At 41.9% G+C, this 27,687-nt stretch overlaps 2 protein-coding genes and 1 pseudogene across 2 annotated transcripts; 2 read left to right on the forward strand and 1 right to left on the reverse strand.

Annotated features, from left to right (window-relative positions):
• The first annotated feature begins 607 nt into the window (after positions 1-607).
• On the forward strand, positions 608-7,568 carry LOC114515213 (olfactory receptor 3A1). Its single transcript, XM_028534551.2, has 2 exons — positions 608-930; positions 5,696-7,568. The coding sequence occupies exons 1-2, from the start codon at positions 919-921 to the stop codon at positions 6,647-6,649; spliced, it is 966 nt and encodes a 321-aa protein (XP_028390352.2). The 5' UTR covers positions 608-918; the 3' UTR covers positions 6,650-7,568.
• A 6,647-nt stretch (positions 7,569-14,215) lies between these two features.
• LOC114515211 (olfactory receptor 3A2) lies at positions 14,216-18,237 on the forward strand. The gene is made up of 2 exons (XM_028534549.2): positions 14,216-14,442; positions 17,006-18,237. Exon 2 carries the CDS (start codon positions 17,012-17,014, stop codon positions 17,957-17,959), a length of 948 nt encoding a protein of 315 aa, XP_028390350.1. The 5' UTR covers positions 14,216-14,442; positions 17,006-17,011; the 3' UTR covers positions 17,960-18,237.
• Positions 18,238-25,719: 7,482 nt separating this feature from the next.
• Positions 25,720-27,483, reverse strand: LOC114515404 (annotated as a pseudogene).
• Between the last annotated feature and the right edge of the window lie 204 nt (positions 27,484-27,687).

The raw sequence follows: 27,687 nt of genomic DNA on the forward strand, positions 1-27,687 counted from the left end.
TGGATTGAGTGCGGGCTGCAAACCAAAGCGTCGCAGGTTCAATTCCCAGTCAGGGCACATGCCTGGGTTGCAGGCCACAGTCCCCAGCAACCACATGTTGTGTTTCTCTCTCTTTCTTTCTCCCTCCCTTCCCTCTCTAAAAATAAATAAATAAAATCTTAAAAAAAAGAATTTGACATTTGAAAAAGTTTCTCCAGTGTTTGCCTCCTTTCTTGGGTTTCTTCCTCATCTCTAGGTTTAGGAGTCAGCTTGTCTCCTCCCACAGGCCACACCTGGACTAGACATCTGGGAGAGCAAAACCTTCCACTGAGAGACCCAGATTTAGTCCTGGCTCCACCCCTAACTCCCTGGGTGACTTTGGGAAGGCAAACAGCTCCCTTGTTTAATGGACCTATTATAGTAACTGCCCTAATTATCCCCACAGATTAATTTGGGGGGTGCAGATGATGTTTGGACATTTTCTAAATCACTACAGAGGTATGAGACCCCAATGCTTTACTGCTATAGTATTTATTAGGGCTTGGATTATTTACCTGTCCTTAGCTCTCCCATATTTTTTTTCCCCATCTTGGGCTTATTGTAAGCTCCTATAAGGATAACACTGTTGTAGAGGAGTGCCATGTCAGAGATGGTCTCTGCCCCTCTTTATCTCATTTCCTTACATTTGGCTCCTTACTTGCCCCCAGAGTAATTGACTGAGCTTGGGCAGATTGTCACCCCCTTTCCATACATCCCTTTCCATAAAACCTCATTGGCCTATGTGCCAAGAGAAGATGAATTGATGAGTTTTTTCATGGCCCTCCCTCTGCTCCCATGTAACAGGGAAGGGACTTCAGTTGTTACCAAGTAGTGAAACCTCCTGATTTTACAGATGCAGCAACCAAACTCTCACTAGCAAAAATAAGAGACTTGCTCAGGATGCCATATCAGGTGAGTGAAAGAGCTGGGACTATAACCCAGAGACTGGGGTTCCTCCTCCAGGCATCTTTACAATTCCCTCTCTTTTAGATGAAAGCTTGTTGTTTTCTTTTTTCTTTTTATTCTGTTAGGGGCGAGTGGGATGAGACTCAATGTTCAATGTCCCTGCTCAGAACCCATTCCTTACTGGGCAGCCTGACCAGGTCCCTAAGACCAACCATCTGGTGCAAAAAGGACCCCCCTGGAACTTCAGAACAGGAAGTGGTCACCGCATAATAGAAAGCCTGAATAACAGAATTGCAGGAGAAGGACCTCAAGAGTAGGAGTGATCTAGAAGGGACTCCTCATCAATGATCATTCTTGTGATTTCATTAGCACACATGTCCTGGATGGAGAGTCCAATGGACAACTCAGAATTTAGAAGTTTTTCTGTAAGATTTATCTCTTATTGATTAAAGACTAGCCAGCAGCTCATGACTTACTATTTTTAAGGAATATTTCTCTGATTACAGAAAGTATATGAGAAATTTATATGAAAAGCTGTGTCAGTGTATGGATTGTTACAACTGCATGCCCCATCTAGACAAACAAAGGAGGCGTCATCTCTATAGCACTAACCTGGTGCCTTTCATACAACTCTTCACCTCTTCCAAAGCATATCGATTCTTCAAAATCTAGCACAAATCCCACTCACCCAGAAACCCTTTCCTTACTACTATAGGCCACAATGATGCCTTCTTTGCCAGAACATATTCATTTATTTATGAATGATACATAACTAAAATGAATTTATGCATATAGTTCCTAAAGTTGAATCAGACATGAATCTCCTCCTTAAACTGGACTGGAAGGACTACACTGGGTCACTAAATGATTATGCCAGAAGGTGCAGTGGTGAGTGCCATGTACAAGACAAAGCACAGTGGGAATGTTGAAGATGTAACTGTGTCTTTAAAATGGGCACAGATCAGAGAGGTATTTCTGGAGGAGGGAGCATTTGAGCTGAGTCTTGAAGACTTTGACCATGTGATTTTGGAAGAAGGATATTCTATATAGAGGAAATAGCATAAGTAAAGGTAGAAATATAGGAAGTCACGAAGTTTGCAATCTGATGATGCAGGTTAAAATAAAAAGGGAAATCAGGATGAGGGGCAGTTGCTGACTGTGACCATGATCTACCCAAGACACTCAATTGAACTTCAGCTACTGTAGCCCAAAAGGCAAGACTTTGGGATCAACAAGGGTACAGCTATTGGTTGTGGGAGTGGATCTCTGAGTCATGAGTCAGAAACAGATTTTGAGAGAATTGCAAGAGAAGGACAAGGCTTTATGATCCTTGAGAAATCTTGGGTTTCTTAGAGCAATGGTATGTGTAAAGGTTAAGAATAGGGACTCTGGCCTACATGGGTTAAAATCCTGCTTCTGCCTCTTGCTTTATGTGACATGTTCTTTCTGTAAAACAGATTAAAAATGGTATCCATCTAATAGGGAAGTTGTGAGGAATAAATGAATTAATACATGTAAAGCACTTAGAACTGTATACGGTACCTAGACCAAACCAGTAACTATTAGCTATGATTATTATCTGGGAATGCTCCCAGGAATTCTGTTAGTATGGAGGAGGTTGGGGTGGCCTGCCCAGTGGAAATCATAGGGGAAGGATTTCTGATTTCTCTTTTGTTCAGTTAGTTTATTGTGATGTGGGACATAATAGGCATGTCACGATCATGCTCAGGAGGTGGTACTTCATGAAAATATTATTAAAATAATCTAGTAATTGTAGACAAATCAGAAAGTAGAGAAGAGTAGAAAGAAGATCATAAAAATCACCCATATTGTCACTCAAATTACCAAAAACTTTGGTATTTCCTCAGGCCATGTTTCTGTGTGTGTGAGAGTGTGTATGTGTGTGTGTGTTAATATGAAGATATTACATTGTACAGCATTAGTTTGCATGTGCGTGTGTGTGTTCTTCTCCTTTTCATTGCCAACCAAAGCATACTATATTCATTCTACAAGTTATATTTTACATTTAATAATATGGATTTGATGTCTTTCAAATTAACATAGATAGAGCTGTTTTCTACACTGTATTCTTTTGTAAGGATATACCATGAGGAGTTTAGTCAGTCCTCTAATAATGAACAGTTATTTTTAATTATTTGCCATTACAAACAATGCTGTAACAAATATCCTCACAAATACTGTATTTTGGACTATAAGATGCACCCCCTGCCCCCACCAATCTGGGAGGAAAAGGGGGTTGCATCTTATAGTCTGAATGTAGCTTACCTGGCTTGCTGTGTGTGGGGGGGCGGCGGTGGAGCGGGGTCACAGGTTATTAAATATTTTACCACAATTTTTGCCTCAAAATTTTTTTCTTATTTTCCTCATCTAAAAACTAGGTGAGTCTTATGGTCTGGTGAGTCTTGTAGTCCTAAAAATATGGTATGTCACTTTTTACATGTGACCATACATCTCTTGGATAAATTCTCAGAAGTGGAATTACTGGGTAGAAGGAAACACACATTTGTAATTTTGAAAAATATTGCTAAATTACTCTTTTTCCTCTTCAATTCTACCATACAACTACCATGCAAATTCCCCTTGTGGCCAACCCTAACAGGGAACCATACAGAACATGGAATTTGGGAAATGTTGTTCTAGCTTTGCCAATTTGTTAGAATATTAAAATTTTAACAGCTTAATCAATTTTGGTTATTTTTATTTTTTTTCTATATTTTGAGCCATCCTTACACTATTAAAATTCTCCATCCCCCCAATAATTTTAATTTTTGCATTTAAATGTTTGATCCACTTAGAAGTTATTTTTTGCAAAATGTATGAACTATGTACACAACTTATGTTTTTCCCAGATAGCTATGTTATTACCCCCATTCATGGCATTTATTGAACAGTACATTTTCCCATTTATTTATCACGTACTAAATTCTTATATCACCTTTTGTCTATTCCTGGACTTGTCAGTTTTTGAAGCTTATAAAATATTGTTTTATTTTTATTTTTTCTCAGCTTTTTGCGGTATAACTGACAAATAAAACTAATGTTTGAAGTGTACAACCTGATGATTACATACATTTACATTGTGAAAGGAGTCTTGTAGTGGAGTTATTTAACACCTACATTACGTCACATTGTTACCTTTTTTGGTGAGAACATTGAAGATCTCTTAGCAAATTTCAATGACGCAACACAAGATTATCAACAATAGTCTCCATGTTATACATTGGATCCTTAAACCTTATTCTTTTTTTAACTAAAAGTTTGCACCCTTTTACTAACCTCTAACCCTTTCTTATAGTTCTTTTTCTAATTTATTGATTTGATTATTTAATCAATTTTATTTCTTTTGTTTCTTAATATATTTATTTAAGGCTATTAATGTTCTTTTGAACATTGATTTAGTGATAATCCTTGTGGTCTAGTGTGTATTGATTTTGTTATCTCCATTTTCTTTCCCCCCAGATATTATTTAGTTTTTGTTTTGATTTCCTTTTTTGTCCAAATTTTTCTTAAGGATTTTTTAAAATATTGGGATTTATTTGTAAAAACCATTTTTCTTTAAATTGGATTGTGATGAAATACTATTGTCTATATCATTTATTCTGTTGAAATTTGCTGAATTCCTGATTTATATGTGCTCTTTGGGGGCTGAATGCTTCATGGGTGCTTGGGAAAGGTGTATATATCAGTTCTACCTCTTGAATAATTAATTATATAGAGGCCTCTTTTAGCCTTAGTTTTCTGTGAAATTAACTCTGTTATGAAAGTCACTAAAATCCACTAGCTGTTATCCTTCTTCTGCCTATTGCTCCTTGTAATCCTGCACTTTTTGCTGTAGAATCAAGAGCAGAATTTGGAGCATTCATTTGCAAAAAACATAACAATTATGTTTTTTGGCACTCTCATGGTTCAAAATTAAGGGTGTGCCATTATTTTAGTGTTTCCCTGTCTGTATTCAATGTAGATGGTTAACTAGAACTGTTAATGGTGTATTTTCTTTGTCCCTCACCCCAGCTTTATGTTTGCTCTACAGCCTGCAAATACAGCTTGCCTGTGAGATTCTTTATTTAGCTTTCCCCTGCTACTTGAATCCAATTCAGGATTACAGGTGGTAGGATGCCATACTATGCACCCTGCCCTCATTATTGCAAAGAATGGCTTTTGGTTTTATTCCCTAATGAGTGCCTTTTTCTATAGAAAATTGTACTTTTCTAGTTTTTTCTACAATCATGAATTTTTTCCTTCTGCCACTCTCCTATTCGATTTCCACTATTAAAGTCCTTTCATCTAGTCTGTGTGTTAAAGTTTTGGAGATTTACTAGTTTCTTGGAAGATAAAGCCTGTATTTTTATTCTTGCTTTGTTTATTTTGGGAGGAGATGAGTTCTGAGAAGAGAAAGCTCCAGAATTACTCTGCCTTGTTTAAATCAGAAATATACTACTTACTTATTGATTTTTCCCAAGGATTTTGTCCTTCATATTATCTACAAATAGATCCTTTCAGCTAAGATAGGGAGGGATGTCCAGGGGGGTAATGTCACCTGTCCATACAACTGAGAATGAGCTAAAGCTGTTGAGGAAAATGTAGTGAGAGAGTTAATAGGTGTAGTGTCTCCTTGGGAGCAGTAAAGTCTTTACATGGAAAGGTGGAACTTAGGGGAAAGCTTAGCCCATAGAGAGGAGTGTATTTTCTTATTTTTGAATAAATAAATAGGGAGAATTGCTTCTTTATCTCTTTGGATGTTTCCTTGCAGGAACTAATGCAACCAGAACCTGGGGCCAATGGAACAGCTGTTACTGAATTCATCCTGCTGGGCTTGGTGGAGACACTGGAGCTCCTACCAGTTGTCTTTGTGCTCTTCCTCTTTGCCTACCTGGTAACAGTTGGGGGCAACCTGAGCATTCTGGCAGCCATCTTGGTGGAGCCCAAACTCCACACCCCCATGTACTTCTTCTTGGGGAACCTGTCAGTGCTGGACATTGGATGTATCACTGTCACTGTTCCCTCAATGCTGGGTCGTCTGTTGACCCACAAGCGTGCTATTCCTTATGGAGCTTGCCTCACACAGCTTTTCTTCTTTCATCTCCTGGTTGGTGTGGACTGCTTTTTGTTGACAGCCATGGCCTATGACCGATTCCTGGCCATCTGCCGGCCCCTCACCTATAGCACCCACATGAGTCTGATGGTCCAGGGGATTTTGGTGGCTGTGTCCTGGGCCTGTGCCTTTACCAATGCATTGACCCACACTGTGGCCATATCCACACTCAACTTCTGTGGTCCCAATGTGATCCATCACTTCTACTGTGACCTCCCACAGCTCTTCCAGCTGTCCTGTTCCAGCACCCAACTCAATGAGCAGTTGCTCTTTGCTGTTGGTTTCATAATGGCAGGTACACCCATGGCTCTCATTGTTACCTCCTATGCCCACGTGGCAGCTGCCGTTTTACGAATCCGCTCAGTGGAGGGCAGGAAGAAAACCTTCTCCACATGTGGTTCCCATCTCACTGTGGTCGCTCTATTCTATGGCTCAGGTATCTTTAACTACATGCGACTAGGTTCAGCCAAGCTTTCAGATAAGGATAAAGCTGTTGGAATTTTTAACACTGTCATCAACCCCATGCTCAACCCAATCATCTACAGCCTCCGGAACCCTCATGTGCAGGGTGCCCTCTGGCGGGTGATCACAGGGAAGCGGTCACTGATTTGATAAGCGGTGCAGTGTCACTTCCTCCTTTTCTTTTTGGAATAAGAAATCCTTTGGAATAAGGACCAATCCTCTGGAGCCAATGGCTAGAACAAATGATCCAGAATTGCTTTTATCTCTCTGAGCATGATAATTTTTTTTGGAGGTGATAATAGTTATTGTTTTTCAAAGAAGCCCTGCCTAGTTATAGGCAATGGGTATGTAAATTAATGCTAGGTCAGGTCACTTGACAAATTACAACTTCAGTCATCAACTGCTCCCTATGCTGGGTAGAAGTGAAACCTAGGAATGCTTACAGGTTCATATCCCACAGGGAATGGCTTTTTGGTTGGTTAGATTTTGGGTTTCCAAAAATATCCCTGCAGATTTCCCCACCAGGGGGTCATCTGATTCCCTCAGGTCCAGGTATGGTTGGTCTGTTTATAAAACTTAGGTCTAGAGGTTAGGATTTTCTCTCTCTCATCAGCCTGCTACAAGACTGAAAGAGCGGCTCGTCTCTTTCCCATCACAGAGATGCCCTGGCAGACAGAGGAAACAGATGGGGAGCTGTGCTGTTATGTGTTCTCTGGTAACTCCTGAGAGCATGATTGCCATGTGCACAACTTTGAAACTCCATTAACAGATATGATACCTCTTATAATACCATGATGAATTTTCCTCATCTTTCCTGACTCATATGTTTCAAATCTTTGAAAAGCTAAGCATTTATAATCTGAATATTATTTCAACACTAACTGTTCTCTAGAATACTCCATATGAATTTCCCCTCTAAATTCTTACTCTCAGTCCCCTATGGGTTGTGTTAGCTAATACAACCCATATCTGTAAATACAAGTCTGTTGTATTTGGCGATGTCTCACCTTAAGTTTCTGTTTTCAGTGGGAAAGTACGCCTCTAACTTAGAACTCTATCTTATCTTGTGTGCTGCTTACCAGCCTTTTGTTTAGTAATCATTTAGCTGAATTTCCCTTCTAGCCTCCTTACTAGGACTAAGTGTCCACTCCTGGCATCCCTACTGGGTCGGTGATGTTTCACAATTCATTTCCCTCATAATCCCTTTGCCTGTTCCTGTGGCATGGCTTCTCTGTGATATTTTATGGGGGTAAATGGATTGAAAGGATGAGAAAGATGGAGATGAAAAGAAAGGACAGAGGGAAATAAAACAAGGTTCAAATGGGGAGTTTGAGGAAAAAATAAAAATGAAAAATGATGAATAGGGAGAAAGAGGGTAGAGTTGCAAGCAAAGGGGTAAAGGTATTGGAGGGGTCAAACAGGGTAGAGTTAGGGAGATGAGGAACAATGGAGAGATCCGATAATAGGAAGGAAGTGGAGTAATACAGTTAGTAGGTCAGGGAAAGAAGATGTGGGCTTCGTATTCTGCAATTTCCAGAAACATCCAGTTTTGGTACCCTGATACCATCATTGTAGTCCATCCACTCTACCAAGAGTAAAATAATATTTTAAATTACGACAAGAGTGCTAAAAATGTAGTATAGGGCCCTGGTGAGGTGGCTCAGTTGTTTGGAACATTGTCCCATACAGCAAAAGTGCTGCAGGTTCGATTCATGTCAGGGCACGTACCTGGGTTGAGGGAGCTATACCTGGTGGGGCACATATGGGAGGCAAGCCATCAATGTTTTGCTCTCACATTGATGCGTCTCTCTTTCTCCTTCTTTCTAAAGTCAATAAAAGCATGTCCTCAGGTGACAATTTTTTTTAAAGTGTATTAATAGGGAACTCATTTTCTGTCCCTCTGAAGAGAAGATGTTCCTAAAATGTTAGGGCATAGGTTTATCAGAGGGAAAAACAGAAGAAAACAGTGCTGATATTTCCTCCACCTGCCTCTTTAACATCTCATCAGAGTTAGTGACTAACTCCTCAACTTAACAGGTTACTCCTTGCCTTTTGGGTCAGGCATGCCAATACTGTGAAAAGCCAGGGGGAAAGATGGCTCTTTCCTCATGTTGTTTGAGTCACCAATTTTCAAGGATACAAAAAGCCAGATCCCTCCAAGGGTCAAGAAAACTGTAGAGAAAGACCTGTACCATGGCATTATCACATTATCACTTCCTCTCCTCCACAGTGCTCTTGACTTTGAGTAAGTTCTTTACCTTCTCTGGGCTTGTACTTGACAGAGCCACAAGGGAATCATCATGATTCTTCCACCTCTAATCTCCAATTCTACTCATCTGAATGAACAGAAAAACTGTGTCACTCTGTTCACCCGGAAGAGTGACTGCATCTGCCACCATCACTTCTACCCACCAGCATTTAACCCTGTGGCAGAGCAGAGCTTTCTGTTTCCTTCAAAAAGTCCCTGTGTCTTGGGTATTTTGGCCATGTGGACGCTGATCTAAAGCCTCCAGGGAGGACTGGGGCAACATCACCACTGGATGCAATGCATCCATGGGCTCAGCATTACAAAGGATGACCAAGGACATGAATTCCTAGCAGTCTGTCCACCCTCTGGAATCACAGGGTTTCCTAACAATGTGTACTTTCTTCGTTTTCCTTCAGAATTTGTCTTTGCTTTTTTTATTCTGAATTGGAAATGTTTGCTATTAAAAAATTTCATCCTACATGTCATATATCCCGATGTGGAAGTTCAAGCAATAGAGAATGTCACCAAGGCCCTTTTATACCATGTTGACCATAATCCTCTTATTTAAAGACAGCTATTGGTAATAGTTGGTGTTTAGCCTTTCAGACAAGTGAATACACACATGCTCACACACACACACACACACACACACATGTGTATTATCAAAACACCACACTTTCCTGTAAATGGTTTGGTCCTTGTTCACATTACAAAGTATAATTCTTACATGTCAAGCCACAAATCTAACTTGTTTATTCTAAAGGCTGCATTCTATTTTATTTCATGCATAAACTATATCTTTTTCACTAAACCTATATTGATGAGATTCGAGTTATTCCTTTTTCATTTTATTTTTTGTAACTGATAATAATACTGGAATAACACTCTTATTTATGTATCATTCCATGCTTCTGAAATTATTTTCACTAGTTAAAGTCATGAAAGTAATGTATGTGTTTATGTGTGGTGGGGAACCCATTTTAAGGAAATGAAGTTAAAAACTTGCAAATATTCTGCCTTTCTACTTGCCAAAAATTGTGCTCTATTTTACAACTTGATTGGGAGTTTGAGGAATTTCCAGGGCAAATGTAAGGGCAGATTCAGAATGTTCATGACCTCATTTGTTGACTTCACTGTGTGTTACAAATAAAACTTTGAAATTTGATTAATCACTGTACCATTTTTACAGTTGAAACTTTTTATTTATTGTTGGATAGATGTTCTACATGTGTTTATTGCCAATATTTATTCTTTCAGAATTGCCTACTGAAGTACTTTGGGCCCTTTCGTGTAGTGTATCTTTATCTTAGTGATTGGTAGAAACACTTCATGTTTTGGGACAGTATCTCTTTGCCGTATATGTTCCACATATATTTCCCAATTTCCCAGTTGTCTTTAACTTTGTTCAGGATGACTCTTTCACAAATTAAGTTTGACATTTCTGTGAACTTTATCTTGTTTTGTATCATGCTTAGAAACAGTGACTTTTCCATAAAAATGCTATATAAGTATTTGTCAGTGATTTTTTCCAGTACTTTAAAATTTCTTTTTACATGAAATATTGAATACATTAACATTTATTTTTGTGTATGTTCTAACTTCTCCCCAGTTGATAAACATCAACCAAAACCATAGTACATATACACATGTACATATATGATATATATATAGTATGTGTGACATTATATTCATTATAATAGCCAATAAGATGACACAAAAGGAAGTTTCAACTTATATTCCCCATAGCCACAATACCTGGCAGCCATATTGAGACCAAATTGCCTTGTGGGAGTTTTAGGATCAAGCTGGGAGATTGTGACACCCTAGAACAACCCAAGACCCAGGAGGGCTGTGCTGAGAAGGGTGCTGGTGTCAAGGTGGCTAATTGGCTGACAGTAGTCTTTGCCAGACCTGTACAAAGCCCTGGATCCCTGCAAACTCAGCCACAGCCCCACGAACAGCTCTACCATCCTAGGTCCTGGCTTGCATGCTGTGGGAGCCCATGATTCAGCTCCAGCCCCTCTTAGCTACCACACCTGCCCAACCACGGACAGGGCAGAAGCCACACTCATTCATGCCCCTGAGACAGGCCCTCCAACCTCAGCACAACTGCAGGCATTGAAAGGGCCCTGTAATTGGGCTGTAACAGCTTTAGTCATGGGCCAGGAACACTCCTACTTCTCCAGGGACATGTCAGAAGACACACTCCTCTGTGCTTCCAGAGGTAGGCCCACTGACCTTACTGTAGACTTTGAAGTGACCCCATAACCCAGTTCTTGCCCTTGAACCACAGGCTAGCAGCACTTCTGCTCACCCACTGACCTGGAAGAAGACATGCTTTCACAGGTAGGCCTGCCAAACTTGGTTCGTCTGACTGTGGTTCTTGCAGAGACCCTATAACCAAAATCCAGTTTCGAAGGGACATCTCAGCAGTGTACTGGGACAACCTCTAGGCATCCTGGCCAAAATATTAAATCCTGAATTCTGCAAAGTGCTACCATGTCAATGAACTCCCCCCAATTTAACATTAATGTTCTACGTGCTCCTTCAGTCCTCATAATCCACTCCCATCTTGCTCCTCTATAAACAGGAGGAACTTGCAGTTTCTCCCAGGATGAATTAGGAAGGGGATTGTTGCTCTGATCACAAATTAACATAAACTTGGTGACCTAAAACAACAGAAAATTGTTCTCTCATGGCTCTGGAGGCCTATCCACAACAAGTCCTACAGGATTAACTTCAAGGTGTCAGCTGGGAAAGTTTTTCTGAAGGTTCCAAGGAGAATCCATTCATTGTTTCCTCCAGCTTGTAGTGGCTTGTGTGTTTCCTTGGCTTGTGGCCACACCAGTCCACCCCACTACCATCACCATATCGCCTTTTTCTCTTCTGTAACATCTCTCTACCTCTCTTTTGTAAGGACTCTTGAATTACTTTCAGGATCTATTGGATAACCTAGGATACGCTACCCAGATGAAGGCCCCTAACAATGTGCCAACTCTTTTTTACCATATGAAGTGGGTTTGAGGAGTTAGAGCCTGGATATCTTTGAGGGCCGATATTCAGCCTACCTCAGTCAGGTATGGGAATTCTTTTCAGTGAGTAAATTATTTCCTCTTGGATTATAGATGACATTTTCTTTCTCAGAATATACTTAGGCCTAACCCAAAATTTTCTGAAGGCACTGGGGAGAAATGGGAGAAGCTTTTGAGGAGGACAAGAATCACCTTCTAAGGCATCTGCTTCATATAAGATCTTTTTATGGTCTTCAGGCAAAAGGAAGTGGACTTTCTCTAGCATGGGGACAGGGATGCTTTTGACAGTGAAGTTCAAGAGGGTCTGAGGGTCCAAAATTCTAGTGCTCAACTTGTCAAACATCCCTATCCAGGACTCAAGGTCTCACTCCTTCCTTATCAAGTTTCTGGATTTAGCTTAGGAGATGTAACGAAGCTACACGTACATTCATAATGCCTTGCAGGTCTGCCACCCTTACGATTAGCTCCAAGGTCTGATTCCCAGCACTGTCTGCTTTGTGGTAGCAGAAGATTAATGTCTCATTAAATCTTGCCACAGAGGTATCCTGGCTTCCACAATATACTTCTGAATTGATAGTTGGCTGACCTGGGGCCATCATTCTATTTCCTCAAGACTTTGGAGTAAGTTAACAAAGGCCACCCTTTATTCTTGAAACTCCACTATTCTTAGAATTATCATGGTTCACATACTATTAATGTGCTGGTGTTAACACATAACCTTGTGTTTTGTCTTGCACCTATACCTCACCCCAGTCTTCCACAAGCAAGTCTCAGTAACTATGCTAGGAGTTACCACCAACCCCACTTACCCAAGCAGTGGTGAATGGTCCACTTCCAGATTTTCATCTGGAAAATATGCTTCCTAGGGCTATCCAAGCACCAAGTGTCAGAACTGGGTTCCCTCCCACCAAACACAGCCCAACACAAGATGCAAGTGTAGTTTAAATGGGAAGTCATTTCAGGAAGCAAGAGGAAGTTTATTTATTTGAAAGGTGGTTCCAGGCAGCAAGACTGAGGTTATGGACAGAGCAAGACAAAGTAGGAAGGAGTATTCCTCACTGAGGGGTCATTCCTGAGGTGTCTGCTATGGACTACAGGGACTGGATTGTGCAAGAGCATACAGAATGCCTCCCAGAACTGTCTGAAGAAGAGGCAGTGGGACATCTATCCATTGGCTCCTGTCTCCCATTTTCAAGGTGTCCTCTGCCATCAGAACTCCAGATGTGCTCAGACCTAGTGAAACCCCCCAAACCCCATTGTTCATGGCATCAGAGGATTCCAGGAAAGTGGCAACATTGTCAACTCACAATGAGCAGAAACATGCAGGGAAATTTCCACCCCGGCCACAGATGAAATCAGAAGAATGGCTGAGCAGGATGTGAGTCTGCACATTGGCTCTGTCTGCTGTAATCTACTTCACAGAGTTGTGGTGAGGATGGATAGGGACTTTGAGCTGCAAGGTTCTTAGCGCATCCCTGTGTCTGTGGCAAGCACTCATAAAAATGTTACCAGTTGGTATGCTGATGTCTTCTTGAACCTCTATTAGTATCTTAGTGAATCTTAGTTCATTAATAACCTTCACAGCAATGTTCTGTGATAGAAGATATGTTCATTTCACAGGTGAGGAAACTGAGGCCCAGAAGGGTGCAGCAGCTTGTACAAGTTCAAACAACTCATAATCGAAAAATCAAGTCTGTCTACAGTGCATTTCTGACTGCATCAGGCTTCTCTGGTGGGAGAGGAGAGAGCCCTCTCCCTTGGGGGATGGGGGATGTGGAATTACTGGTGGGTACAGGACTTGGGGGAACACACTCCTCCACCTTTCCCCATCTTCTGTTTGTGAATCTGAAGCCTGCATAAGACCTCCCCATCTCTAAGGGTCTGTCCTAGACAATTTTATGTTAGCCCCCAGTTAGGCTTCTAGGTCCATAGAGCTCTTTGTCACCCCTTCAAGGATGATCAAAGGAGCCCAGGAGGCACAGTCCCAGGCCACCCCCACTAACAAGGCCCTGAAGGGGAGGTACCACGTTCCTGAAAACTCATAGGGACCTGGGCTTGAGGAAGGTTTCTCTCTTTAGTCTCTCTCCTGGCCTCTCCTCCACCCCACCTCAATCTCAGACCTAAGGCCAATCTGAAAACCAGCTTGTTCCTCTGGGAAGGCCCTGCATGGGGCTGGCCTCTGCCAAAGCAAGCCCTGCCTTAGGGAACCTGTCTCTGGTCTCAATTGCCCTTCTGGCTTCCTGGGGGACTTGGGGGATGAGGACAAGCTCTACAGACCTCAGCAACCCATGATTAGGGGAAACTTACATCATCTGCCAGAACTACCTGTCATAATGCCTGGGGGAGAGTTGAGGTCTCTTTAAAGAAAGACCAAATACAAGCAGATGTAAGACATTGTTGCTATATTCATGAAGGGCTGGAGCTGTTTAGAAAACATCTTGGATGACTCCTGCCTGTCTCTTCTTTCCTGGGAGGGATAATTTCTGAGACACCCCCAGGGGACAAGACCTAGTGACTAGGGCCCTGGGCTAAAGATGAAATCAATTTGTTTTTCCTCATTTTCCTCTATACAGTTGCTTTCTTTCTGAGTAGATAATTGACTCTGCACAGCTCCTCATCTTCTTTCCTGAAGAGGACTCCCTGGTTTCTCCACCCATGCCAGGGTGAGTATCCTCAGGGGCCCATCCACTGCCCTCCTGCTGCCATAGGATCTCACTTTCACACAGGGTGCAGCTGATGCCCCTGTAAAGAGGAGACTTTGGGGAAAACAGGTGGGATGATAACACAGAGGCTTGCATCCTCTCTGGGCCCCTGTGCCTATGCCCCCCTTTCCTGGATAAAACCAGCCTGCCCTCTGGTACTTGTAGGAGAGAGTGTGAAGGAATTTGCTAAATCTACTTCACTGCCTGATACTGGCACTGACTTCATCAGGCAGCCTTGAGCCTTTATTACCATTCCAGTCCTTGTGGAACATTTTTATCCCTGAGAGCAGGGACGACTGGGGTGCAGTTTCAGAGCAGGAAGGTTCTTTAGCTCTGTGAAGAGGACCTGGGCTCATACAAAGCCCTGAGAATGGTAATACAAAAGGGCTCCGGATGATGGGCATCACCGTGAACCCTTCAACACTCTGGATGTCTCTGGTCAATCAGAGGTCATCCCAGAATCCCATTGATTTCAAGCAAGCTGTGCTTCAGGCCATGCTAGGACTGGCTGCAGCTGTTTGCTGCTCTTCTGTTCCTGGGTATAACTCAGTTGTCTAGAAGGTATACCCTTCCTAAGGGCCTTATTATGTGGGTGATTTACATGGAAAGAAATATACCAGTATATGGATTGTTACATGCCTTGCCTGTTCCTTCAGAACCAGGAGAGCTGTAGTCCTTGCAGCAGCCTTGCACCTGGCACTTGCCTTTATCCCTCCACTAAGTCATAGTGATTCATAAAAGTCTGGCTCTAATTCATTATGTTCACAAAGTCTTCAATGACTACTCCAGTTCATACTAGATAGAGCTTTCCTTGTCTGATATCGTGTGGACACTTAAACTGTCCTTTATTTGTTTGAGAAATATTGACTACCTACTATATGTGAAGTTTTATGGTAAGTACTGCTGTTGGAAAACTGAATCAGTCTTAAGGAGAAGTAGGGGAGATATGCTTTTTAGAGTAGTGACTTAGTTAGAAGGTACACAGTGATAAGTTCCCTGAAATAATGTGTAGTTGTAGCAGAGGGAGGGAGGGAGAAGTGAAGGAGGAGGGGGGGAGGGTAGAGAGAAAGAGAGACAGAGATCCTCTTGAGATGGAATAATTCCACAAAGAAGTCATTCAGCAGCTAGTATTTGAGTCAATTGGTGTCTAGGAGTTGGAAGGAGGCCTGTGCAGGGAGAGAAAATAGCGGGAATAAAGGGGTAAAAAATCAGGGATCACCATCTAATGCTTGTGCGCAAGTGGACCCTAAAGGGAAAAAGACAGTAGTTAATTGTCCTTTAATATGATAATATATGTAAAGCACTGTTATCTATCCATTGACTTGTCAATTGGGAAGGCACTTATCTCTTTTCAGTGATGGCCAGGCCTGAGGGGAATCCTCCCACCATCTCAGCAATCAGGTGCTCTTGGAATGTTAAGGCCCTTTTAGAGATCACCAGGTCCACCTTTTTAGCCACTGAGCACAGACCCTCATTGCTGTTCCCTTTTGTTAGAGTCACTGCACTCCAGCTACATCCACCTTCTGAATCTAGTGTACTCCCTGCAGGGAAATATCATTACTCTTAGTGAAGATGTAGCTCTGCTTATTCCATGGGCAATAAAGATACATGTACAGCCCTGCCTGGCAAAGCTCAGTGGATTGAGCTCGGGCTGCGAACTGAAGTGTCGCAGGTTTCATTCCCAGCCAGGGTACATTCCTGGTTTGCAGGCCATAACCGCCAGCAACCACACATTGATGTTTCTCTCTCTATCTATCTCCTTCCCTTCTCTCTCTAAAAATAAAAAAAAAAAATTTAAAAATGCTTAAAAATAAAAAGATACATGTACAGTAATGTATTTTGACCAGGAGTTTATTATAAGATGTGAAAATCTTAGGTCATTCTGGCTTTCTATGTATGCACTTGCTTCACATGGGAACCTCTCCTTAGAGCTATTGGTCAATGTACCTACTATGCACAAGTCAAGGACAAGTGCAAGGTTATGCAGAAAAGTAATTTTGCAATGCAGAAAAGGAACTTCCCCTAGCAGGAAGCCACCCACAGGTCACCCTATAATTTTAACTTCTGAAGCAGGTAACAGATACTATAAAAAGAAAAGTTATTTTATTAAGCTGTCATTCAAAGTCCAGTGTAAAGGCTTAATTAAAAACAAGACACTGGCAACTTACTGACCAAGGAATTTTGCATTTGTGTTTGAGAGTATGTCCCTCACCTTGGAGGAATGAACTTGGCCAAAGTGTCTAATATCCACAGTCACAAGGATTAATGTATTTTTCCCAAGTGTTCTGACCCTTCTAATAGGGAGAATATGGGGTGAACAAGTATTGGTGGTTTGAGGCATCTCAGCTGAGGAATTTGGGGTGATGGGAGGTCAGAGAGTGAGACGTGGCTGGGGGTGAGGTAAAATCATCACTTGGAAAGCTGGGAACATATTGGGAGTTCTGAACACAGGTGCTGTAGACCTTCAGGTTGCATAAATACACTGAGTCAACTGAGGCATCCACACTGGGATGTTTTCTTACAGGTTCTCATGGAGCCAGAATCAGAGGCAAATGGAACTGCTGTCACTGAGTTTATTCTACTGGGCTTGGTGGAGACACCAGAGCTGTGGCCTTTTGTCTTTGTGCTCTTCCTCTTTGCCTACCTGGTTTCAGTTGGGGGCAACCTGAGCATCTTGGCTGCCATCTTGGTCGAGCCCAAACTCCATACACCCATGTACTTCTTCCTGGGGAACTTGTCAGTGCTGGATGTTGGGTGTATCACTGTCACTGTCCCTGCCATGTTGGATCGCCTCTTGTCCCATAGGCGTATAATCTCCTATCAAGCCTGCCTCTCCCAACTCTTCTTCTTCCACCTTCTGGCTGGGATGGATTGCTTCCTATTGACAGCCATGGCCTATGACCGATTCCTGGCCATCTGCCGGCCCCTCACCTACAGCACCCGCATGAGCCAGACAGTCCAGTCATCACTGGTGGCTGTGTCCTGGGCCTGTGGCATCAGCAATGCACTGACCCACACTATTGCCCTTAGTACCCTCAACTTTTGTGGTCCCAATGTCATCAATCACTTCTACTGTGACCTCCCACAGCTCTTCCAGCTCTCCTGTTCCAGCATCCAATTCAATGAGCTGTTGCTCTTTGTCATGTGTATTCTAATGGCAGGTGTCCCTCTGGTTCTCATCATCACCTCCTACACCCACGTGGCAGCTGCAGTTTTACGAATCCGCTCAGTGGAAGGCAGGAAGAAAGCTTTCTCCACATGTGGCTCCCACCTCACTGTGGTTTGCCTCTTCTATGGAACTGGTATCTTCAACTACATGCGTTTAGGTTCAGAGGAGTCTTCAGACAAGGATAAAGGGGTTGGGGTTTTCAACACAGTTATCAACCCCATGCTGAACCCACTTGTCTATAGCCTTAGAAACCCTGATGTGCAGGGTGCCCTGTGGAGGGTGCTCATGGGGAAGTGGTCACTGACCTGAGCAGTGATAGGCTGATAATGCCTCTCCTTTCCTGCCTTTTCTGAGTTGAGGGAAATTTTCCATCAAAGCAGTAACCTGGAGAAATGATTACAAACCATTCATTTATACACTGTGATGTTGGAAAATTTTGTGTTATGTATCTGTCCAGCAAAGGATCCCTACATAATCTATTCATTTACTTGGGAAACAAATGTTTATTGATTTGCTTGTATGATCCAAACACTCCTCCTGGGCACTGGTGAACAATCTCTGCACTTGTACAACTCACGTTTTAATGAAGGGTGACAAAATAAACACACATCATATTTGAGACATCCTATAGTGATATGTGCTATTAAGAAGAACAGGTAAGATAAGGGGAAATGGGGTTAGGATCTTCCCAGCAAGGCCCCCTACCCCAGCAAGCTGCTACGTTGTTTTCAGCTATGCTCACTTCCCCGGCAGCATCGAAGCCTTGGAAGGCTGGTAGGTCTGGGCAGCAGTAACCTAAAAGTAATGACTATTTGCTTAATCACAGCCCAAAGAATCACGAATATCACTGTGAAGTTTTCTTCTCATGGGAAATGGTAGATTCCTTCCAGATCAGGGCGCAGAAAACTCTTTTGAACCAGTGCCAAGGATTATTCTATTCTATGGTTCACCTTTCACCTCCAAGAAAATCAGTTTCTTCTCTTTACTAGCACAAAAAATCCCATAGGATGTTTAGGGGACAGGTAAGATCTAAAGAGGGAAATAGCCTGTTACATAAAAGCTACATCAATACATACGTGGCATATCTGCAGGTATAAAAAGGCATGTTTCTTCTCCATCCTCTGCCATATCTTCTCCCTTATTAAGTGAGTCACCATTCTCGCATATACGATGAAGCCTTTGAAAAAGTAAGCATTATTACTCCAATCAGGTCCTTAGAATTTACACTGTAGGATGTCCATTGTAATCTTCTCCTCCAGAGTCCTGCATTTCTCCCCCAAACCTCCTAGTTCAGAAAGTATCCATAAATGTAGTCTCTGGGAGTGATGCTTCTTTCTGAATTTTCTTAGTTATACATCAGTACAACTCCCACGCAGAACATTCCCTCTACCTGAGTTCCTCCAGCCTTCAACCATCCATTCCCAATTTGTGTCTTTTCTCCACCCTCCTCAGGAAGGCTACTAACCTGTCCTGGCAGTTCTGCTCTGATGTCCCTCTACTGTATCACTCCTAACACTGTCCCATGGTATACCTGGAGCTTGGCTTCTCTGTGATCCCTTCTTGAAGCCAAGAAACTGTAAGAATGAGCTGAAATGAAGATGAGGGGAAAGGACACGAAGGGAAGCAGTAGGGCAGGATTGGGAAGAGAGCAATGAAGATGAGATGTGATGATATGGGGAGCAATGGGACAGCACGGTGAGCAAAAGGGGTGAGAAAGAAGGATAACATTTTGGGAAAGGACATGAAAAAATGGGAGATGAGAAAGCATGGGAGAATTAGGAGTATCCAATGAGATGACTAAAGAATGGTGATGAGGTCAAAGATGGGTGTGGAGCAAATGGAGGATGAACAGGGATGGGAGACGAGAATAAAATTCATACCATGGACTCACTTCCCATTAGCTGTGGCCACACACCTAATAGCCCCTTTGATGTTCTTGTTAGGCCTCACCCTTCCCAGCAGGAAGAAAAAATGTTTAAGTTGTGCCAAAGGTATAATGATGAAAGTCAGCTGGGAAGTACTCCTATGCTTCTTCTTGCTAGCAGACAATGTTAGAGGACAGAGTAGGACTGACAGGTGGAGCAGAGGGAGGGAAGATGTTTGTGCTGAGGGTTTATGCTCCACAACTCCACAGGGCCATCAAACTCCCTGCCTTGTGGGCAGTGCCAGCCAATATAGTCTAACGAGCAGAGGCAAAGTATGTCTGTTTCCTGATACCCTCGGTTCTCTAGACTCTTTGGGGTTAGAGAATGAGCTTCTCTCAAAGGGCAAAATTCTTTTGAAGGACAACCAGGCATGTGGGCTGTGACCACTGCTCAGTGATCTTAGAAACTTCCTTCCTGTGGTTGGGTGTGTTTCTACCTATTCCATAAGGACCCAGGATGACAGACGGCATCTTTTCACAGTTTTTCATATTTAACTACCTTTAATTAGAATGGTCTGGATGAACTGTTTCCTAGGGCTGAACCCAGCAGATATTTTGAGAGCATGGCCACAACCATTTTCACCACTCCATCTAGCTCTGAGCATTTAGCACTGTCCCAGTGTGTCCTATCTATGACCCCCAAAGGGTTATCTGTTACTGTCAACCTCGGCATGTTTCCTCCTGAACCTCTTCTCCAAGACAGAAGGCGGTCCTTAGCAAGCGAGGAAGCTGTTTTTCATTTGGGACTTCTCCCTTTGTGTCCCCACATGTAAATATCTTCAGTTAAAAATTGTTCAGTAATGTTATATCTGATAGTGGAAACATTCAGATTCCATATTATTTGGTCAAGTAGAAAGTAAAAACACAGGTGTCCTTTGACACCTGGGTCCAAGAGTCACTGCACCAAAAAAAAACTTGATTCAGCATTAACTCCTCTGAAGAGTTTCATGTTCGTTCTTCCAGAGATTTTACACATACATGGCATGCATATTTCACATCCTGAGAACGACTACTGTTCTGTGATCTGCCTTTTATTTTTCTACACATTATACAATGTAACCTCTTACGTGACAAAGACTAAAAATCCTTTTTTATTTGAATGGTTGCACAGCATAGCATTGTACACATAAACCATAATTCACTTAATCAAACTTCTACTGATATAATTTCGGTTGTTTCCAACTGTTTTGCAATAACAAACAGTGCTGTGTGAATATCTTTACAAAGACATTTCCCCAAATTTCTGTAATTATCTACCTAGAATTAATTCCTATGAATAACTTTATGGAATTTAAAAAATGCAAATATAAATTTTGAGATACACATGCACACATACATGTGTTGTCCTCTTACTTTCCAAAATGTCTGCACTAATTCGCACATCTGTGAGGTTATGATAGTGCCTATGTAGCCTTGTCCCTCCTATCAAGGCCTGTTATAAATAAATATCTTTCCTGGTGCAACCACTATGGAAAACAGTATGGAGTTTCCTCAGAAAACTAAAACTGGGTCTGCCTTTTGACCCAGCAATTTCACTGCTGGGATTATATCCTAAGAACCCTGAAACACCAATCCAAAAGAACTATGCACCTCAATCTTCATAGCAGCACAATTTACAATAGCCAAGTGCTGAAAGCAACCTAGGTGCCCATCAGTAAATGAATGGATCAAAACACTGTGGTACATTTACACAGTGGAATTGTATGCAGCAGAAAGAAAGAAGGAACTTCTGCCCTTTGCTACAGCATGGATAAAACTGGAAAGCATTATGCTAAGCAAAATAAGCCAGGTGGTGAAAGACAAATACCCTATGATCTCACCTTTAACAGGAACCTAAACAACAAAACAAACAAACAAGCAAAATATAACCTAGGACACTGCAATAGAGAACAGGCTGACAGTGACCAGAGGGGAGAGGGGAGCAAATTTCAGGGAACAAGGGGAAGGGTTTACAGGAGCAAATATGAAGGACACATGGACAAAAACTAGGAGATGGTGAAATGGGAGGGAGGTAGGGATGGATGGGTGGGTGAGCTTGGACAGGAATAAAGGACAGAAAACTGTACTTGAACAATGATTAAAATAAAATAAAAAAAAAATTTAAAAAAAGCTATGGTACATTTACACAATGGAATTCTATGCAGCAGAAAGATAGAAGGAACTTCTGCCTTTTGCTACAGCATGGATGGAACTGGAAAACATTATGATAAGTGAAATAAGTCAGGTGGTGAAAGATAAATACCATATGATCTCACCTTTAACAGGAACCTAATCAACAAAACAAACAAACAAGCAAAATATAACCAAAGACACTGAAATTGAGAGTAGGCTGACATTGACCAGAAAGGAGAGGGGATGGAATTTCAGGGAAAAAGGGTGAAGGGTTTGCAGGAATAAGTATAAAGGACACATGGACAATAACGTGGGTAGGGTGGAAATGGGAGGGAGGTAGGGAGGACTGGGGGGGCGGGCTGGGGTGGGGTGAAAAGGCAGAAAACTATACTTGAACAACAATTAAAATAAAAAATATAAAAATAAATGTCTTTAATTTTTGTACCCTAAAGGTTGAACAATGGCAATATTTTCATTTGAATTTTTAAGTCTAGGTTTTACTGCAGTTGAATCTCTTTTCACATATTTGTTTGGCCAATTTTTTCTTTTGGAATTGCATTTTGACACTTATGCCCTTTTTTCCATTGGATTGTTTGTTAGGAAACCTTCGTGGTTATGGATGTCAGCTTCTTGTCATGTAACTTGCAAATAGTGACTCCAGTGTGCCATATGTCTCAGCTTGATGTGTGTTTTGCCACGTAGATGAGTTACATTTTTATGTGGCCAAATCTGTTTTTTCTCATAATGCTTTTTGATTTTGTGTCTCACTTTGAGTGGAAAAGAGTTTTCCCATCTGTATCAGGCAAGATAGGCCAGGTTACTTTGTGCTAACAAACAAGTCCCTAAAATCTCAGTGGTTTGCAACAGCAAAGGTTAATTTCATATCCACATGACTTCAATTATCTGATGGATCTAAGGAGAATTGTTGGGTTTGCTTATTTTTTGGATTGTTCATCTTTTTTCTTACTGTAAGGATGAGAGTATCACCTTCCAAGCTCTTTATACCTCAGAGTGGAAACCAGAAGTCTACTTATTTTTTGATAATGTTCTATGGTGAACATGACTTTGATTTCCCCCTTTCTAACAGCTGCCAGTTTCCCCTTGGCATATAGGTGGTTCCAGGGAATATGGTTCAGGGGTCCAGAGTGGAGTTATCAGCACACCTGACTGGCCTGTCCACAGCGATGGTTCTTTGTGGGCATGTAACTAGTCACTTTAACAAGATTTTTTATGCTACTGATGAGATGAAAATCTGGATGTTATAAATTACATTATAGCAGCCAGAGAGTGAGAGAAAGAGCCAGAGCAGTTAGCATGATAATAGCTTGGAGTCAGCCGACAAAAAGACTGCTCACTCTTCTGAGTGTGTGTTTGAACTTCGAATTAACTTCCAGGTGGCTATTTCCATGGTTATCTAGAAAAGAGAAAGAGTAGCCCCCTTTTCCAGTACAATGCTAACTAGTGCAATGTTGGGAAAGAATCACAATGTTGCTTTTGACTATTCTATTGGGTTGGCCAAAAAGTCCATTTAGTTTTTTCTTTATAATAAAAGACACGTGTTTTCATTTTCACCAATAACTTTATTGATTTGAGTAATTTAAGTATGTCAATAATCTCCCTTGTGATATAACATTGATTATTCTCAATGTCTTGGTTTGATCACTATCAGCTTCAACTGGCTATCTGTACTCGTGAGAAATCTCCAGCACAAAACTTCACAAACCGCTGTTGACACTTTCAATCAGTCACAGAGCCTTTTGCATACACTGAACATACATATTTTGTGTTTCAGTTGTGTTTTTACCTTTCTTGAAATAATAAAGCATAATATGCGAAAAATGTTGCATACTTTCTTCCATTTTCAATATTAAAATGGCCACACAAAATTCAACAATTTTGGTAAGTTTTTTGAAATTCTCAGTATAATGACAATGTCACAATATGATCTAACAAAACTGTCTCAAATGAAGACAAAGACAACTAAGTGCTACCAGAGCCACCTTAAGGAAAAATCCAAACGAACTTTTGGGCCAACCCAATACTTAAAAGTTTCTGAAGTTTTCTCTTGTTTCTGAAACTTAACATACAATCTTTTGGCCCAGCAAGTTCACTTCACCAATTTTGCCCTAGGAAACAATCGGGTAAGGGAGCAAAGACTAGTTGCAAACAATAGGGAAAACTGTAAGCAACAAAATACTGAATAATGGGCAGTGTATTCTGATATATGTATTGAATTGCACACTGAAATACTGCACAGGCATTAAGTGGTAACATAGCTGAATATTTACTAACATAGATATTAAGTAGAGAAACAAGTTTCAAAACAGTTTGAATTCATTCTGAAAAAATACATATTTAGCAGAGATCAAAGTTTAAAATTTAAAAACAATTTAATACAAAGTTTAAAATGTAAAGACAATTACTTTTGGCTTATTTTACTGTAATATTTCTACAATACATGCCTATTGTTGTTTTAATAAAAACAGTAGAAACTACAAGCTGTAAACATCCAGTGGTATCTCATTGTCTACAGAATACATTCCCATCTCTTCGAAAAGGCATTGGTGGTCCTTGAAGTCCACTCCCCATCACATGCTTTTTAGCTTCCTGGTTTGCTGGGCCTTGTTCCACAGCTGCATCAGCTGGGACAGTCCTTGCACACATCAGGCCATTCCCTGACTCACTGCCTTTGTCCAGCTGTGTCTGCTTGTAATGACTACACTAAGGGCTATGGCCTCTGCTAAGGGCTTTTGCACATTATCCCATCTAATCCTCACAGCTACTCTCTGAGGTACATAATGCCATTGTTCTCAATTTACAGAGGAGAGAGGGTTCGTGGAATGGTGAAGTGACTTCTGCAAACACCCTAGGAATGGGTAGTGCTGACTGCTGCCAATGTGATACATGCCTTTGCACCTTGCCCCTTCTCTGGGAGTGACCTTACTTTGCCCTTCCCACTTTTCCTGGGTGACTCAGTAGCATTCTTTGATCTTAGCTTAGCTGTCACCACCTTGAGGAAGACATCCCCAATCCTCCTTCCATCACTGATAAGGCAGACTACGCTCTCTTACTATGTGCCACTCAACCCTCCTGCCAAGACCATAACCTTTCAGACATTGCATTAAAATAGCCTTCCTCCTCATCCATTGTGAGTTCCTGATTCATGTGTGTAACCCAAGTCAAGGGCCCTAATAGGCACTTGGTCGTTATCAATGGAATGAAGTGAACCTCAGATCAGTTCAACTCGGCCTAAGTCTAGGTCCATGCTGGCTCCCCTGATTCATTGGTAAAGAATTGCTATCTCTCCAGCTGCCACCACCCAGTGACTCCTCTTCTCATCAGTTACTATTCCCTTTCTAGTCAATGCCTTTGACAAGGCAGGCTGACTGACCCTAAGTAAGATCGGGTGTCACATTTACCTCCTCCCCATCTACTGCCTCCACCATCATTCTGGTTCAGGAATGTGTGTTGCTCTGTGTGAGAGTTTTGTTCTGAGTGAAGGATGGAGTGTTTGCAGGGCCAAGGGAGTGAGGAGCCACAGTAATAAAGGGTAGAATGAGCTGCACAGGGATGAAGTCTTCACACAGGGAAAAGGAAAGCAGGGGAAAGGCATGGTCAGCCTTGTTTAAAGACCAAGAGACAGAAGTTAACGCAGAGCAAAGGAGAGAACTTTCCTACAAGTTTTGCCTGAATTGGAGGGGCTACATCCAGAGAGTCTGTGGGTCAGACTGAAGCATCAGGAGCTGGCTCTCACTCAGAACACTTGCAATGAGGGTCATGTATGGTGTATTCCCCAAATGGCTTATAGGTAGCAGGCTCCTTAGAGAAAGCCAGGGCTTGGGAGTAGGAGTGGGTGTGTACTAGAGAACACAAAACCCCTCCCAGGCCATAGTTGGGTATATTTTAAAAGGCTGGGATGGTGGCACTGTGGTCCTGTGGTCAAGTAAGTGAAGGATTTGATGCTGCAAACTTCTAGTATTAGTGTTAGCACGACCTTATTTATTATCAAAGCTGGTGAGGTCTGGGGATGTTCAGTTACACATATCTTTTCTTCACTGATATATGAGCTCATTCTGAGAAGAAGCTATGTGCTATTTTCTTCTGTATTCCCCATAGGATAATGCTTTCCACCTGCTGGGGGAAATTCCTGGTTTCCACTTCAATACCCAAAATTACCCTCATGTTAACCTCTGGAAGGCGTTCCCTAGAAAGAGTCTTCCCAGAGCCCCATGCGTGTCTTCCCAGAACCCCATGATGGGGTTCATCATGGGGGTGCCCACAACATACATCACTATGGCCACTGAGTCCCTCATGGAGTAGGTGTGGAGGGGCTGCATATATACCATGCTATGTGTCCCATAGAAGAGGGTGACCACAGCCAGATGGGAGGCACAGGTAGAGAAGGCTTTGTACTTCCCAGTGGCTAATGGTATTTGGAGGATGGTGATGACAATCCGGACATAGGACATGATCATGACCCCTAAGGGGGTGAAGAAGATAAAGTAGCCATCGCAATCAGTACTGTGTGATTGACCTGGGTGTTGGAACACGCGAGCCTCAGCCAGACAGACATCTCACAGAAGATGTAGTGGATCTTCAAGGACCCACAGAAGGTCAGCCTGGTCATGAGGAGGGTGTGGATGAGGCCATAGAGGACAGAGAACACCCAACATAAGGTGAGGAACAAAATATAGAGCCCAGGGCTCATGGTTGTAGTCTAGTGAAGAGGGTGGCAGATGGCCACATAGCATTCATATACCATTGTGGCCAGGATGAGGTTATCCAGGGTCACCAAGGAGACCAGGAAGTAGAGCTGTGCCAGGCATCCTGCATAGGAAAATGCTTTGTTCTGGGACTGAAGGTTCACCAGTGTGTTGGGGACTGTGTTGGTGACAAATAAGACGTCTGTGAAGGAGAGATTGACCAAGAAGAGGTACATGGGAGTGTGCAGGCGTGAGTCAGTGCCTATGGCCAGGATGATGAGCACATTTCCTACCACCATGACCAGGTACATGGGCAGGAACATCCAGAACAGGACCTGCTGGTCTTCACACTCTCGGAGAGCCCCAGGAGTATGAAGTCTGAGAGCCCACTCTGGTTGCCTCCATGCATTACCCCACCTTTCTGCCTTATTAGCACCAACAGACATTTACTATATGTCCTCAGTCAAATAAGGGCATTCATATAAACAAAATCAACCATGTTCCTAGCATTCACATAATTTAGACTAAATTTTATAATATTTTAGACTAGCAACAAAATAAAAACAGAAACAAAATCATAACATGGAACATCTTTTTGCAACTCAGTCATTCCAGCAACTCTAATCTGGCATACTCAGTATTACAAGCATAATGTCTATGTTTTATTTCAAACCCATCATCTTACAATACTCCTGAACTGCTTAATGATTACTATATTAAGATATTGAATAGATTTTAAATGGTATTTTAAACATGGTGTAAACATTATAAGAAATGGCTATTGTCGGTTTGACAAAGGGGAGGAAGTAAAAATATTGGAAAGGAGAAGGACAATTATTATTATTTGCTGATAGGATGATCTACCTGGGAAACCAAAGATAATCTGCTGAAATAAAAAATGACTGCCATAAAGTGGCCATTTACTCAGTGAATAGACCAAAAGTAATGGTATTCCCCGTTGGCCTTACAATGCAATGGGTAAGATTGTGCTATTAGATGTTGGGATTCGTGTCTGAGCTCTGCCACTTGCTGTGAAACCTTAGGCAAGTTACCTGAGTTCTTTAAGACTTGCTTTTTTCCCAGCATGGATGGATATGGAGAGCATTATGCTAAGTGAAATAAGCCAAACAGTGAAAGACAAATATCACATCTCACCTATAAGTGGAACCTAATCAACAAAACAATCAAGCATCAAAAAAGAACCAGAGACGGTGAAATTAAAAACAAACTGATAGTAACTGGAGGGGAGGTGGAAAGGGATAATGAGGGGGAAAGGGGGAAGGGTTGTCAAGGAACGT

The sequence above is a fragment of the Phyllostomus discolor genome, chromosome 8 (genome assembly GCF_004126475.2).
Source record: "Phyllostomus discolor isolate MPI-MPIP mPhyDis1 chromosome 8, mPhyDis1.pri.v3, whole genome shotgun sequence".
NCBI classification, from domain to species: domain Eukaryota; kingdom Metazoa; phylum Chordata; class Mammalia; order Chiroptera; family Phyllostomidae; genus Phyllostomus; species Phyllostomus discolor.